Source organism: Bos taurus, chromosome 11 (genome assembly GCF_002263795.3).
Source record: "Bos taurus isolate L1 Dominette 01449 registration number 42190680 breed Hereford chromosome 11, ARS-UCD2.0, whole genome shotgun sequence".
Lineage (NCBI taxonomy): Eukaryota > Metazoa > Chordata > Mammalia > Artiodactyla > Bovidae > Bos > Bos taurus.
Window position 1 is genome coordinate 94221197 of NC_037338.1, and position 12009 is coordinate 94233205.

A 12009-nucleotide genomic window follows, 5' to 3' on the forward strand; every position below is an offset into this window, starting at 1 on the left:
AACCTCATTCTATAGTTCATCAGGCACTCTATCCATCAGATCTAGTCCCTTAAATCTATTTCTCACTTCCACTGTATGATATAGTATTGAATAAAAGAAGCTACTGAAGAGGACATGGATTATAATGTCATTTAAAGAAAATACTTTAAACATTCTGTAAAGAATATATATGGTTTGTAGATACTGTATTCATATACATATATTAATACATGCGTCTACACACATATATGTACATAACATATACATTAAAATATGCCTGGCAATGATAGCAAAATCAGGATAGTGGTTAACTATAAAAGGAGGAAGAGGGCATAACAGATTCGAATTAGGTGTACAGAGTTGTATCTATGATGTTTGCTTTCTTAATCTTGATAATCACATGTGTATTCATTATATGTTCTCTATACTTTTGTCATTACTGAAATATTTCATAATAAAACCCCTGAGGAAACAAATTTTCAGTTTTGGGATGGCTTGGTAAAATCAATATACTTCCCTAAAGGTACTGATAAGGCACTTAATTTTTTAAAATAACCTTACTTTCTTATTTTGTTAAAAAATAAAGAGAAGGCACAAGGTGGGGCTCTGTTCTGTGTCTCATCACAGTTATTCTCTTGCCTGCATATGACACAATTTGAAAGTCACTAATGAATCAATCATCATAGCAGTCTTGGTTTTTTTTTCAGGTATTTAGTCAGAATGTCTTTAATTATTAATAAGGTTCTCTTCTGATTGGTCTCATGCCTCTTTCACATGATTCTTGAATTAATAAACATTAGCATTAGAGATTGTGGTTTGGGGAGAGCTGTTGATCACATGAGCATTGTCATCACTCAATTTTAAGGAAGCTTTTGGATTTTTCTTTGATATATTTATCAGGCACTAAGTGTGTGTCATGATTTTGCTAGGCTCTGGAAGTTACAAAACTAAATCACAGTTTCTAACCCTATGTAAATAGTTTTATAGGAAAATAAGATATTCAAAAGTAAAAACAAAACAAAAAAAAAGTAAAAACAATACACATTCTGTGAACCATGTGCGTGTGTGTACTCTATAACAGTGTGTGTGCACACGCACATTTGTGTGCATGAGTATGTGCTTATTTGTGTGTGGATGTGCGTGTGTTTAGAGGACAGCCCCAGCTCTCAGGGTGCTGGACGCTGTGCTTGCTTTCACTTTTATCAGGTGCTTTATATATGTGTCAGGCAGTTCTGGAAGCTCTTTGTTGTTTCAGTCACTAAGTCATACCCCACTGTCTTATGATCCCAGTGGATTGTAGCCCACCATGCTCCTCTGTCCATCGGATTTCCCAGGCAAGAATACTAGAGGGTTGCCATTTGCTCTTCCAGGGGATCTTCCCAGGTGAGCTAACCAATTTCGCCTTCATTGCAGGCAGATTCTTTACCACTGAGCCACCAGGGAAGCCTTGGAAGCTCTTTACATGTTTATAATTTATAGATTATTTAAAGTGACCATCATTACAACTTTATAAGGTAGATTATATTAACCAGAGAAGACAAGCTTACCTTAAGTTTCTCAGCCAAGTAAGAGAGTAAGGCCAGCTTTTAAACCCAGATACATCTGACTCTAAGCTAAGCCCCTGGTTTTAAGGCCTTAAAGATGAATTGGCATCATTTTCATTTTTTAGGTACATATAGCTAAACTAGTTGGAGAAGGTGATGGCAACCCACTCCAGTACTCTTGGCTGGGAAATCCCGTGGGCGGAGGAAGCTGGTAGGCTGCAGTCCATGGAGTCGCAAAGGGTCAGACACGACTGAGCAACTGCACTTTCACTCTTCACTTTCATGCACTGGGGAAGGAAATGCAACCCATTCCAGTGTTCTTGTCTAGGGAATCCCAGGGACGGGGGAGCCTGGTGGGCTGCCGTCTATGGGGTCGCACAGAGTCGGACACGACTGAAGTGACTTAGCAGCAGCTAAACTAGTAGTGGGAATTCTTAATCTAAAGGACCTGAATCATCCAGAGACTCTTGTTTGGTTGTATGTGTATCCTCTCTTGTTTGTTTTCCATTTTATTTATTTTTTTTCATTTGCACAATCCGGGTCTTTATTTTTACACCCATCAGGCCATGAATTCATAGGGAATGGGCTCCAACAGTTCGGGTTCCTTTCCATTGGTCCTCACAAAGTGTGCTTCTCTGGGTGGAACAGGCTGGCGCTTCGGCTTAACCCAAGTCCCTTTCTCTTTGGCTTCCTTCTTTTTCTGATCATTTTCCTTCACACGTTTCAGGAAGCTATCTCGGCTCTTGGAGTGCTTAATATGCTTGATACGCACATTAATTCTCTTGGCAAGAATCTTGCCCTTAACTTGTTTGTTTACAATGATGCCAACAGCATGCTGGGTGACATTGTAGACTCTCCCAGTTTTGCCATGGTAACACTTGTGGGGCATTCCTTTTTGAACAGTAACCATTCCCTTGATACCTACAATATCACCCTTGTAGATTCGCATGTATGTGGCCAAGGGAACACCTCCATGTTTTCTGAAAGTCCTGGAGAACATGTAGCGGGTGCCCCGCCTCTTTCCCTTTGTGTTGGTCATCTTGGCGAATCACTGGAACATGGCCGTTCCGGCCGAAAAGCTGTTTTTCCATTTTAAAATCACCTTATTTAGATGTGATATATGTACAATAAAATTCACCAGCTTTTAGTGAACAATACAACATGTTTTAATTAGTACCATGGATGTGATGGATAATTCCATCACTTCAAAAATAATTCCATCACTTCCATTCACTCTTACTTCAGTTCAGTTCAATTGATCAGTCATGACCAACGATTTGCAACCCCATGGATTGCAAGCACACCAGGCTTCCCTGTCCATCACCAACTCCGGAGCTTACTCAAACTCAGTCCGTTGAGTTGGTGATACCATCCAACCATTTCATCCTCTGTCATCCCTTTCTCCCGCCTTCAGTCTTTCCTAGTATCAGGATCTTTTCCAGTGAATCAGTTCTTTGCATCAGGTGGCCAAAATATTGGAGTTTCAGCTTCCGAGTCAGTCCTTCCAATGAATATTCAGACTGATTTCCTTTAGGTTGGACTGGTTGGATTTCTTTGCAGTCCAAGGAACTCTCAAGAGTCTTCTCCAGCACCACAGTTCAGAAGCATCAGTTCTTTGGCGCTCTGCTTTCTTTATGGTCCACCTCTCACATCCATACATGACTACTGGAAAAACCATAGCTTTGACTAGAAAAACCTTTCTTGGCAAAGTAATGCCTCTGCTTTTTAATATGCGTATTAAAAAGTTGTCTTCGCTCTTTTTTTTTTAATTTTATTTTTAAACTTTATAATATTGTATTAGTTTTGCCAAATATCAGGCTTCTCCTTTGAGCCCCAGCCACTTCCAAACATTGATCTGCTTTCTGTACCTTGTGATTTGTCTTTTGTAGAATTTCATATACATGGAATTATAGAAAGTGGTCTTTTATGTCTGTCTTATTTCATACAGTCTCATGCTTTTGTGATCTATCATGTTGCATTGTCACTGGGTTTTTCCCCTTTTATTGCTGAGTAGTATTCCATCACTATATGCATGTACCACAGTTTCTTTATCCATTTACCCACTGGAGCCCAGTTTGGGCCATCAGGAATCACACTGCTACAAACATTTGAATTCAAGTATTTACATGCGTTTTTATTTTCATTTCTCTTGGATAACTATGTAGACATGAGTCACTAAATTGCATGATAAGCATATGTTTAACTTTATAAGAAACTTCCAAATGGTTTCTATAGTATTTGTACCATTTTGCATTCCCACCAGCAATGTATGAGAGTTCAAGTTGTTCTTCACCCTTTACTAGTCCTTTATATATTGGGTACTTTTCATTTTAGCATTTAGTGACCATGCAGAGAAATCTCATTGTACTTCTAATTTACATTTTGCTGATAACTAATGATGTTGAAATTTTTCATGTGCTTATTTGCCATCTCTGTGTCTTCTTTTGTGAAACATTTATTCCATCTTTTACCACCATTCCCCTCCTCCCTTTAAATCAGTTGTTTGTCGCCTTTTATATGTTTCAGATATAAATCAGTTATCAGATAGATTGTATAGGTGATTTATCCTGTTCATGGCTTCCATTTTTCATGTTTTTAACAGTAAGTTTTGAATATTAAAGATTTTTAATTTGATGAATTCCAGGTTATCATCTTTTTCTTTATGATTTTGTGACTCATAGGGACCCCTCTAGGTAGCTTTGCAGACCTCCTTCTGTTCAGCTTTTCTCTTTGGTACTCTGAGCTGCAGAGTCTAGCTACCTTGCCCTCCCTGAATTCTGCTGTCTGTTTTCTCAACTCAGGGAAGTACTCCCTATCCCCAGCTCTGTTTCCTCTCCGTGTGTTACAGCCTAGAAGCTGCCACCAGGCAAATAACAACTGTAGTCTTTAATTCTCACCTTGCATTTTGTGCTGTCAGGGATCACCACAGCTCAGAGCTGCCCTGACTGTTGTTAATGATGCATTAAAAACTAGTAGTCAGAAAAATTAAAAAATCCTGGTAGTCTGCCAGTAAATCTCTTTGGAAAGCAGTTTGGCAGTGTCACTGTAGGCTTAAATAGTTTGCAGGTTAAGAAAGAGCACAGGCTTAAAGTTAGCTCACTAGTGACAGAGGTTGAAAGGATAAGACTAGTTTTTAAGCATACAAACTTTGTAATGAGTAGTAATAATGAGTAGTAAATAAGCCAAAAATCTAATGCACAGTATGTATGTAGACAGTAATACTGAACTACAATGTGATACTGCTATACTGGCAATCATTTTACAATACAGTATAAATGTATCAAAGTGAAAGTGTCACTCAGTCGACTCTGCGACTCCATGGAGAGTAACATGCTCTACACTGTAAATTTACATGATGTTAACATGTCAAATTTATACAGTAAAAAAAACTTTTAATGTAAAGTTATTTTAGATTGCACAACTGTAAAATATTTACGGCCCTGGGAACCTGATTACCTAAAAGGTAAAAGGCTAGAAAAATTACAAGACCCAAAAAAAAAATTACTAATTTTTCATTTGAAACAAGAGTGTCAGGCTCTTGGATGGGGTGCTGAATATAATGCAGTCTCACTGAGGAGAATCAAGTCTGTTGTCTTAGCTATGAGGACAATGCGTTGTTAAAACAGAAGGTCATGTTTCTGTGCTCCAATTCTTTAGCACATGAGCAAATAAAATTTAACAAAGGGAAGCTATTAGAAATAGCTGGGTGTTTGGCATATTTTGTGCATTACTGACATTCATTTAGTTTTAATTACTTATTGTAGAAGAGGAAACAGTTTTTCTCCATTGGTAAAAAAGCAAGGGATATTTTCCCATAGCCCATTTGAATCCCTTGGCATTTTTTTTTTCTTTTTTCCCTTGGCATTTGATAGTCTAGTTTCATATTGAGTAGACGGCTATGTGAGTTTTTATGCCATTTGCCCCTGGGTAAGTTCCAATCCGGGAACTTGTGTTTTCCCTTTGAGAACCTGGCCCGTTAGTTTTGTGCCATAGGATCAATTAAAGCAGCAATTTTTGTACCCAGTTTTTCTAACAGGAGCATTTTGCCTCTTTCTTTTGAGGTTAGATTGAGTGTTTTCCTATGGGAAATCCGCTTTGAAACACATTTTCCTTCTTAACAATAGAAAGGTTATCACCTGCACTTCCTTGCAGCAGAGATGGAATATACATGAGGTGTATACAGTGAAACGGGTCTCTTTTCTTTTTTTTTTTTTTCCCCTCTTAGTATTTGCTTTTCCTTCCCTGAAGACGCAGGCATGCATGTGTGTATGTATGTTCCTGCAGCATTTTAAAGCAGGTAAATTAGAAGACAACCTTGTTGTATTAGCCTAGACAAGTACATCCATCACTGACTACTGAACCTTCTGCTTCCTGGTGTTTCCACAGGAGTCTCCCCAGGACAGTGCTATCACTCGTGATATTAACCGGACATTCCCAGCCCATGACTACTTTAAGGACACAGGAGGAGATGGACAAGATTCTTTATATAAAATATGCAAGGTATTTCATACTGAAAAAAAGCCTGTTTTAGGTGGTTATTCTGTTCCTTTGGAATTATGCAAAAGATAACTGCAAAATGTAATTTGTATTTTATGTCCAAGAATGCAAAAAAAGAGAATAGTTTTTGTAAAACCAAAAGTAACAACACAATTTTAGATTCATGGTGAACAGGAAATAATTTAAAATAAAATGGTAGGATTTCTTTTAATCAGGACTTTCAGTCAATAGTTCCCTGGCACCACATTTAGACTCACGAGTTGGTTTTATGTTAAAAGCCTCTGAGTCCTACAGCATTACAAACTCCTTTTTAGTATTCACATTGTAAGTGATGAATTTGACTTTCTTGGTCCTCAGAACTAGGCTTTGGTCTATTCCCCCTAAAACTAAGCAAGTACCTATGTAGCACCTACTATATAGAAAGTATAAGACACAAGACATACCTTCAAGGAATTTGCATATTACGGTTGAGAAGGCAAAACCAACAGCTAGTTTTAGGACAGACTAGCAATAAAAGACAATGTCTCCAATGATAAATTGGAAGTGTTAGCCACTCAGTCATGTCTGACTCTGCGACCCCATGAACTGTAGCCCACCAGACTCTTCTGTCCATGGAATTCTCCAGGCAAGAATACTACATTGGGTAGCCATTCCTTTCTCCAGGGGAAATCCTGACCCAGGATTCAACCCGGGTCACCTGCGTCGCAGGAGGATACTTTACTGTCTGAGCCACCAGGGAAGCCCCAGTGATAAACCAGATGCTTTAAACTATAAAGACGCTTGGAACTTAGCAAACTATTCCTTGGGGTTAATTTCAGTTTCCTCATAGAACTTACAGAGCTATCATTTCTGTTGTGATCCTCTTGTCATCATCCTTTTTAAACCCTTCTCAGTTGTGCTTCCCATTTAAGGAAACAATCTAACTATCCCTCACCTTCCTGAAAAATGTCCCAGAAGGAAACCCTGTTCTCACTGACTCTGATCCCATACTCCTGACCCCCTACGCTGTGGTTTCTCTCTCATGATGATCTTAATTACAGCTCTATCTGCTCCTGATTTCTCCTCCTCCTGGTTAAGCTCTCACTTCTGTAACAATTTCGTTGATTCCCTCCCACATGACTTTTTATCTCGCGCGCGTGAGTTCCTAAAACAGAGGCCTTCCTCTAGGTGCTCAGCCGCTGGTTACTGTAGCTCTCCACTGTCTCCCTGGGTGACTCCTTCCACCCTACAGCCTCAGCTGTCACCACTGCGTAAGTGTTTCCGAATCTACATTAGCTCAAGGCCTGAATTTCCAGCTGCTTTTTGATCTCCTTGCGGAAGTCTGTCAAGTATACCAGAAAAGGTATAATAATACGGTCCATTTAAAAACATACTTCATTATGAAAATTTTCAAACATCCATAAAAGTTGAATAGTGTAAATGAGTTTGTTTATATCCCTACCCAGAATTTATCAGCATATTGCCACAGTTGCTTCATCTTCCCTAAAGTGCTTTAAAGCAAACTTCAAACATTACCACACATCAAAAAAATAAGTCTTCACCGCACATCAAAAAATAAGATCATTATCCACCTGTGGCATTAATGAGCAGTACCATCCAGTTGCTGTTCCATAATCAGATTTCCCTAAATGTCTGTACAGTTTAGTTAGAATCAGGATCCAGCAATATTCCCACTGTGGTTAGTTGTTACATCTCTTTTAATGAAAAATAGTCCTTTTACCCCCATGCTGTTGTCTTGCTGAAGATACAATCATTTTTCAGTTTTTTTTCAGTTCCTTCCTTTGGCCACGTTCAGTTTGATATGATTGTTGTCTCTTGCAGCAGTACTTCCCTCTCTATTCACTGCCCTGGTACAGGCCACTATCATATGTTGCTGGCACTTACATAAAAGCTGCCTTGCATTAGTCTCCCTGCCTTTGGGTTCAAGCCTATTTATTATTTTCTCTGTGTTGACCCTAGAACAGGATCATTTTAGTGGCCTCCGTTAAACCCACAGAATGGAATCAAAATTCCTTAGTTTATTTCCTGTTCCTAAATCCATTAGCTTAGTATTAAAGGCATTCTGTAATATATCCTGGCTTATTCCCTAAATATTTTATGCTTCAATCATATTGAACTTCTCACTGTACTCTGGTTGATTTGCTTGTCAGACTTCCCAACTGAACTGTGAAATTCTCAAGGGCAAGAATCATTTCTTACATATATTAGCATCTGTAGCCCTTGGCACGGTGCATGCCATATTATAGTAGGTGCTCACTAAATGTTGATGAATTAATGAAATGCCTTTTCTTCCCCATATTTCCTTACAGCCTCCGTGAACCTTATATTCCAAACATTTCCCAAATGTGTTACGTACTTTCATGTCTGTATGCATTCCTTCAGGAATGCTCCCCTCCATTCTTTACCTATAGAAAATGCTCCCCTCCATTCTGTACCTATAGAAAATTCAATAGGTTTTTATCCCAGGACATAATTGGTAAAGCCATACACTAAGTACTTTACTTGAGGGGACTGAGAATAATACATCAGCTCTATTATATAAATACTGTGATTATTCTCATCATACAAATAAGGAATGTAAGTAGTGGGCCTAAGAGCCAGACCAGACATTAGCAGTTGTGGAGTTCCAGCACAACTATTAACTGTGAAACCTTTATTCTTTCTTTACTAATCAAATGTTGATTAGTACCTTCATCCATATTGTCAAATAGCTTTCCACAGACCTGTGTTAGCATATGTTACTGCTAGTTTTTAACAGCCTTAATGAAACTGGTTTTAACACTTGTTAGTTTTTACTGATTTGATAGGTAGAAAGTTGTCTCATTAAATTATAAAAGATCATTTCTAAATCTCTCCGTGCATCTTGTCTTTGGAAAAGATGGGTGTTTCTTGTTCTGTAGGCCCTCTCATCAGATAAAATTTGACAAAGTGGGGGATGTAATGAGATTATATTGAATTTCACCTGAATTTATGAAAGCATGTTTACACATATAAACATTGACAGTGTTTGGTGAGTGCCTGGTATGTGTTGATGTGCTGCTAGGTTGAATAGGGCACCACCCCTGCCCATATGAAGTTAGTAGTCTAGTAGAGAGGAGGGACCTCTAAAATGCAGTATGTTAAGTGCTGTAATAAGCATACATTTGTAGTAAGTACCATAGACCTGCCGAGGAGAGAAAGAATCCTGGGAAAATGGGATATGTTTGGAACCTTAAGGAAGAGCACGTTTTCCAGGCAGAGAAGAAAGAAAAATGTGAGCAAAGACAGACAGAATGACAACCTTTTTTTAGTGCTGAAATAATTTTTGCTTAACCTTACTGCTCCCTGGCTACAAGAAGTGGCGTGACAGGTTTATGTATTGTAAAGAAAAGTTGGAATTGAAGAGAAATGTTTGCATCATTCAGTGACCTTCAGAATGCCATAGTGGAGTGGGGGTAGCATTTTTGGGGTTCCTGTGTTCCGAGTTTCTATAAGGCAACTATGACTCAAGAGTGACTGCATTTGGGACTTCCCGGGTGGTCCGTTGGCTGAGACTCCCAGCTTCCAAGGTAAGGGGCCTAGGTTCGATCCCTGCCTGGTCAGAGAACTAGATCCCCTGTACAACAACTCAAAGACCTCACATGCTGCAACTAAGACCCAATGCAGCCAAATAAATAAAGTTTTGTGTTGTATTTTGTTTTTAAGACTGGCTACATTCATTTACACTTCCTGTGGTTTTTTCCCCCCAGGCTTATTCTGTGTATGATGAAGAGATTGGCTATTGCCAAGGCCAGTCATTTCTCGCTGCTGTTCTGCTTCTCCATGTGAGTAATTAGGTCTCTGTGTATTTCTTAACACATGTCCTGCCTCAGACTTGATCACGGCTTTGTATTGCCTTTGGGCAGACTCTAGTGCATGAGTGTTAACTCCTATATCCGGAAACCTTTTTCTTAATATAATGTCATCATGGGAGAGAAACATGGTAAAAATAAATGACAGTGTTGAAAATTGGTACAAGGGCAGAACTTTTTTTATTACTAGGATAATTGGATAGACTTTAGTCTTGGTTAAACCCTTTGAGGACGTTTTATCTTCTCTAAAGTAGCCGCTGTCATCAGTCTTTGCTTTGAGATTTATGTATTGGGCTAGAACGGCAAAGTTGGCTTGCTTCCGTGCCATTTTATTCATTCATTCAGCAAAGACCTTTATCCTCCCTCTTCTTAGTGTTTCTTTAAATCCACAACAGAATTGAAAAATTGTTAAGGTGAACACCTGTATACACTTGACTTAATTTATCAGTTCATTATTCTTCCACACTGCCTTCTCTGCATCTCTTTTCCTTCCTTTTTCACACACACAGAACACGGGTGTTTTATATTTTTATGGAAGAATTTTTTGAAATTACTTTTGGATAATATAAGTAGCAAATATCAAAGTATTCCACTCCTAAATACTTGTGTATGTGTCTCCTGAGGACCTAACCAGAGTATCACAGGCAGATCTGACAAGTCAGCATGTCTTACCCACAGTCCACATTCAGTTTCCCTGTTCACTCAGTGAAATCCTTTTAGCTCTTTTTTCCCTAACCCAGATCAGTAAAGATTCAAACATCGCATTTGATTGTCATTGCTTTTTATTTTTAATCTAAACTGTCCTCTTTGCCTTTTTGTGTGTCCCATGCCATTGACAATTTGGAAAATTCAAGCCTTGTAAGACATCCCAAATTCTTGATTTGTCTGATCATTTCCTCATGATTCAAGTTAAAATGTTTGGCAAAAATACCCCATAGATGATGGTAGGGGAGTTTTTGAGCACCTGTTACGGTTTGAACTGTGCTAGATAGACATCAGGAGTGAATCAAGTAACTATGGCCCAGTCCTTGTGGATGCAGAGCTAGTTGTAGGCAAAAAAGCAGTGCATGTATGTCATTGTTAATTTCAGTGGCTCTGTGAAGGTACAGTGAAAAGTGTGATACAGGATAATAACAAGGAAGCCTCATTTACAGACTTCTCTGGCAAGGTAACCTCTAACAGGAACCCTGAAAAAGGAGAAGGGGCATCCATTCTCTTTTGTACTTTTCTGTATCATTTAACTTTCTTTAAACATTGTTCTAAAAATAATAGAACTATTTTGAGAACTAGAGTGGAGAGTAGCGCATTCCCGGCAAAGAGAATAGTATAATATATGCTGCTGCTAAGTCGCTTCAGTCATGTCTGACTCTGTGTGACCCCGTAGATGGCAGCCCACCAGGCTCCCCCATCCCTGCGATTCTCCAGGCAAGAACACTGGAGTGGGTTGCCATTTCCTTCTCCAATGCATGAAAGTGAAAAGCGAAAGTGAAGTTACTCAGTTGTGTCCAACTCTTAGCGATCCCATGGACTGCAGCCCACCAGGCTCCTCCGGCCATGGGATTTTCCAGGCAAGAGTACTGGAGTGGGGTGCCAGTGCCTTCTCCGAGTATAGTATATAGAAACCCTGAAATGGGGAAAACTTGGCATCTGGAAAGAACTGAAAGAAGGGCAGTGTGACCGGAGCATCAGGAGCCATGGGGAGTGGGGGGGAGGGAGCTAGAGAGGCCAAGACCGATTTGAAGGAGAGCTGTGGAGGCCAGGCCACGCAGTCTAGATTTTGTTTCTCTAAGGAGAGGAAGTTGTTGGAAGAGGTTTAATCCATTTTGTGTAGGTTGTAATACAAGTGTAACAAAACCACTTTACATCTTCTTGCTATGAACCTAGCTGCTTGGTATTGGTAGGCATGCAAAAATTTGACAAAGCTATGACATTGATAAAGAAAAAGTCAAGTTTTTTTCCCCCAGTCTTATTTACATGTAATTGACAAATTAAAATTGTGTATATAAAGTGTAAAATGTGATGATTTGATATACTATGCATTGTGAAATGATTCTCACCTTCAAGCTGATTAACACTGCATCATGAGGTCAAGTTTTAAGTTTTTGTTTTGTTGTTTTCATCATACTTTAATATCTCAGAGTCTCACCAAGTCTGTATGG

At 39.0% G+C, this 12009-nt stretch overlaps 1 protein-coding gene and 1 pseudogene across 7 annotated transcripts in view; one reads left to right on the plus strand and one right to left on the minus strand.

The window, feature by feature from the left end:
• Nucleotides 1-12009, plus strand: part of RABGAP1 (RAB GTPase activating protein 1) — a 169299-nt gene that overhangs the window by 124936 nt on the left and 32354 nt on the right. For all 7 annotated transcript variants that reach the window (XM_059891253.1, XM_005213132.3, NM_001191409.2 and 4 more), the window contains 2 exons: nucleotides 5910-6023; nucleotides 9749-9823. In XM_059891253.1, the coding sequence (XP_059747236.1) occupies nucleotides 5910-6023; nucleotides 9749-9823 (189 nt within the window). The remainder of the gene's footprint in view (nucleotides 1-5909; nucleotides 6024-9748; nucleotides 9824-12009) is intronic.
• LOC614067 (ribosomal protein L21 pseudogene) lies at nucleotides 2029-2597 on the minus strand (annotated as a pseudogene).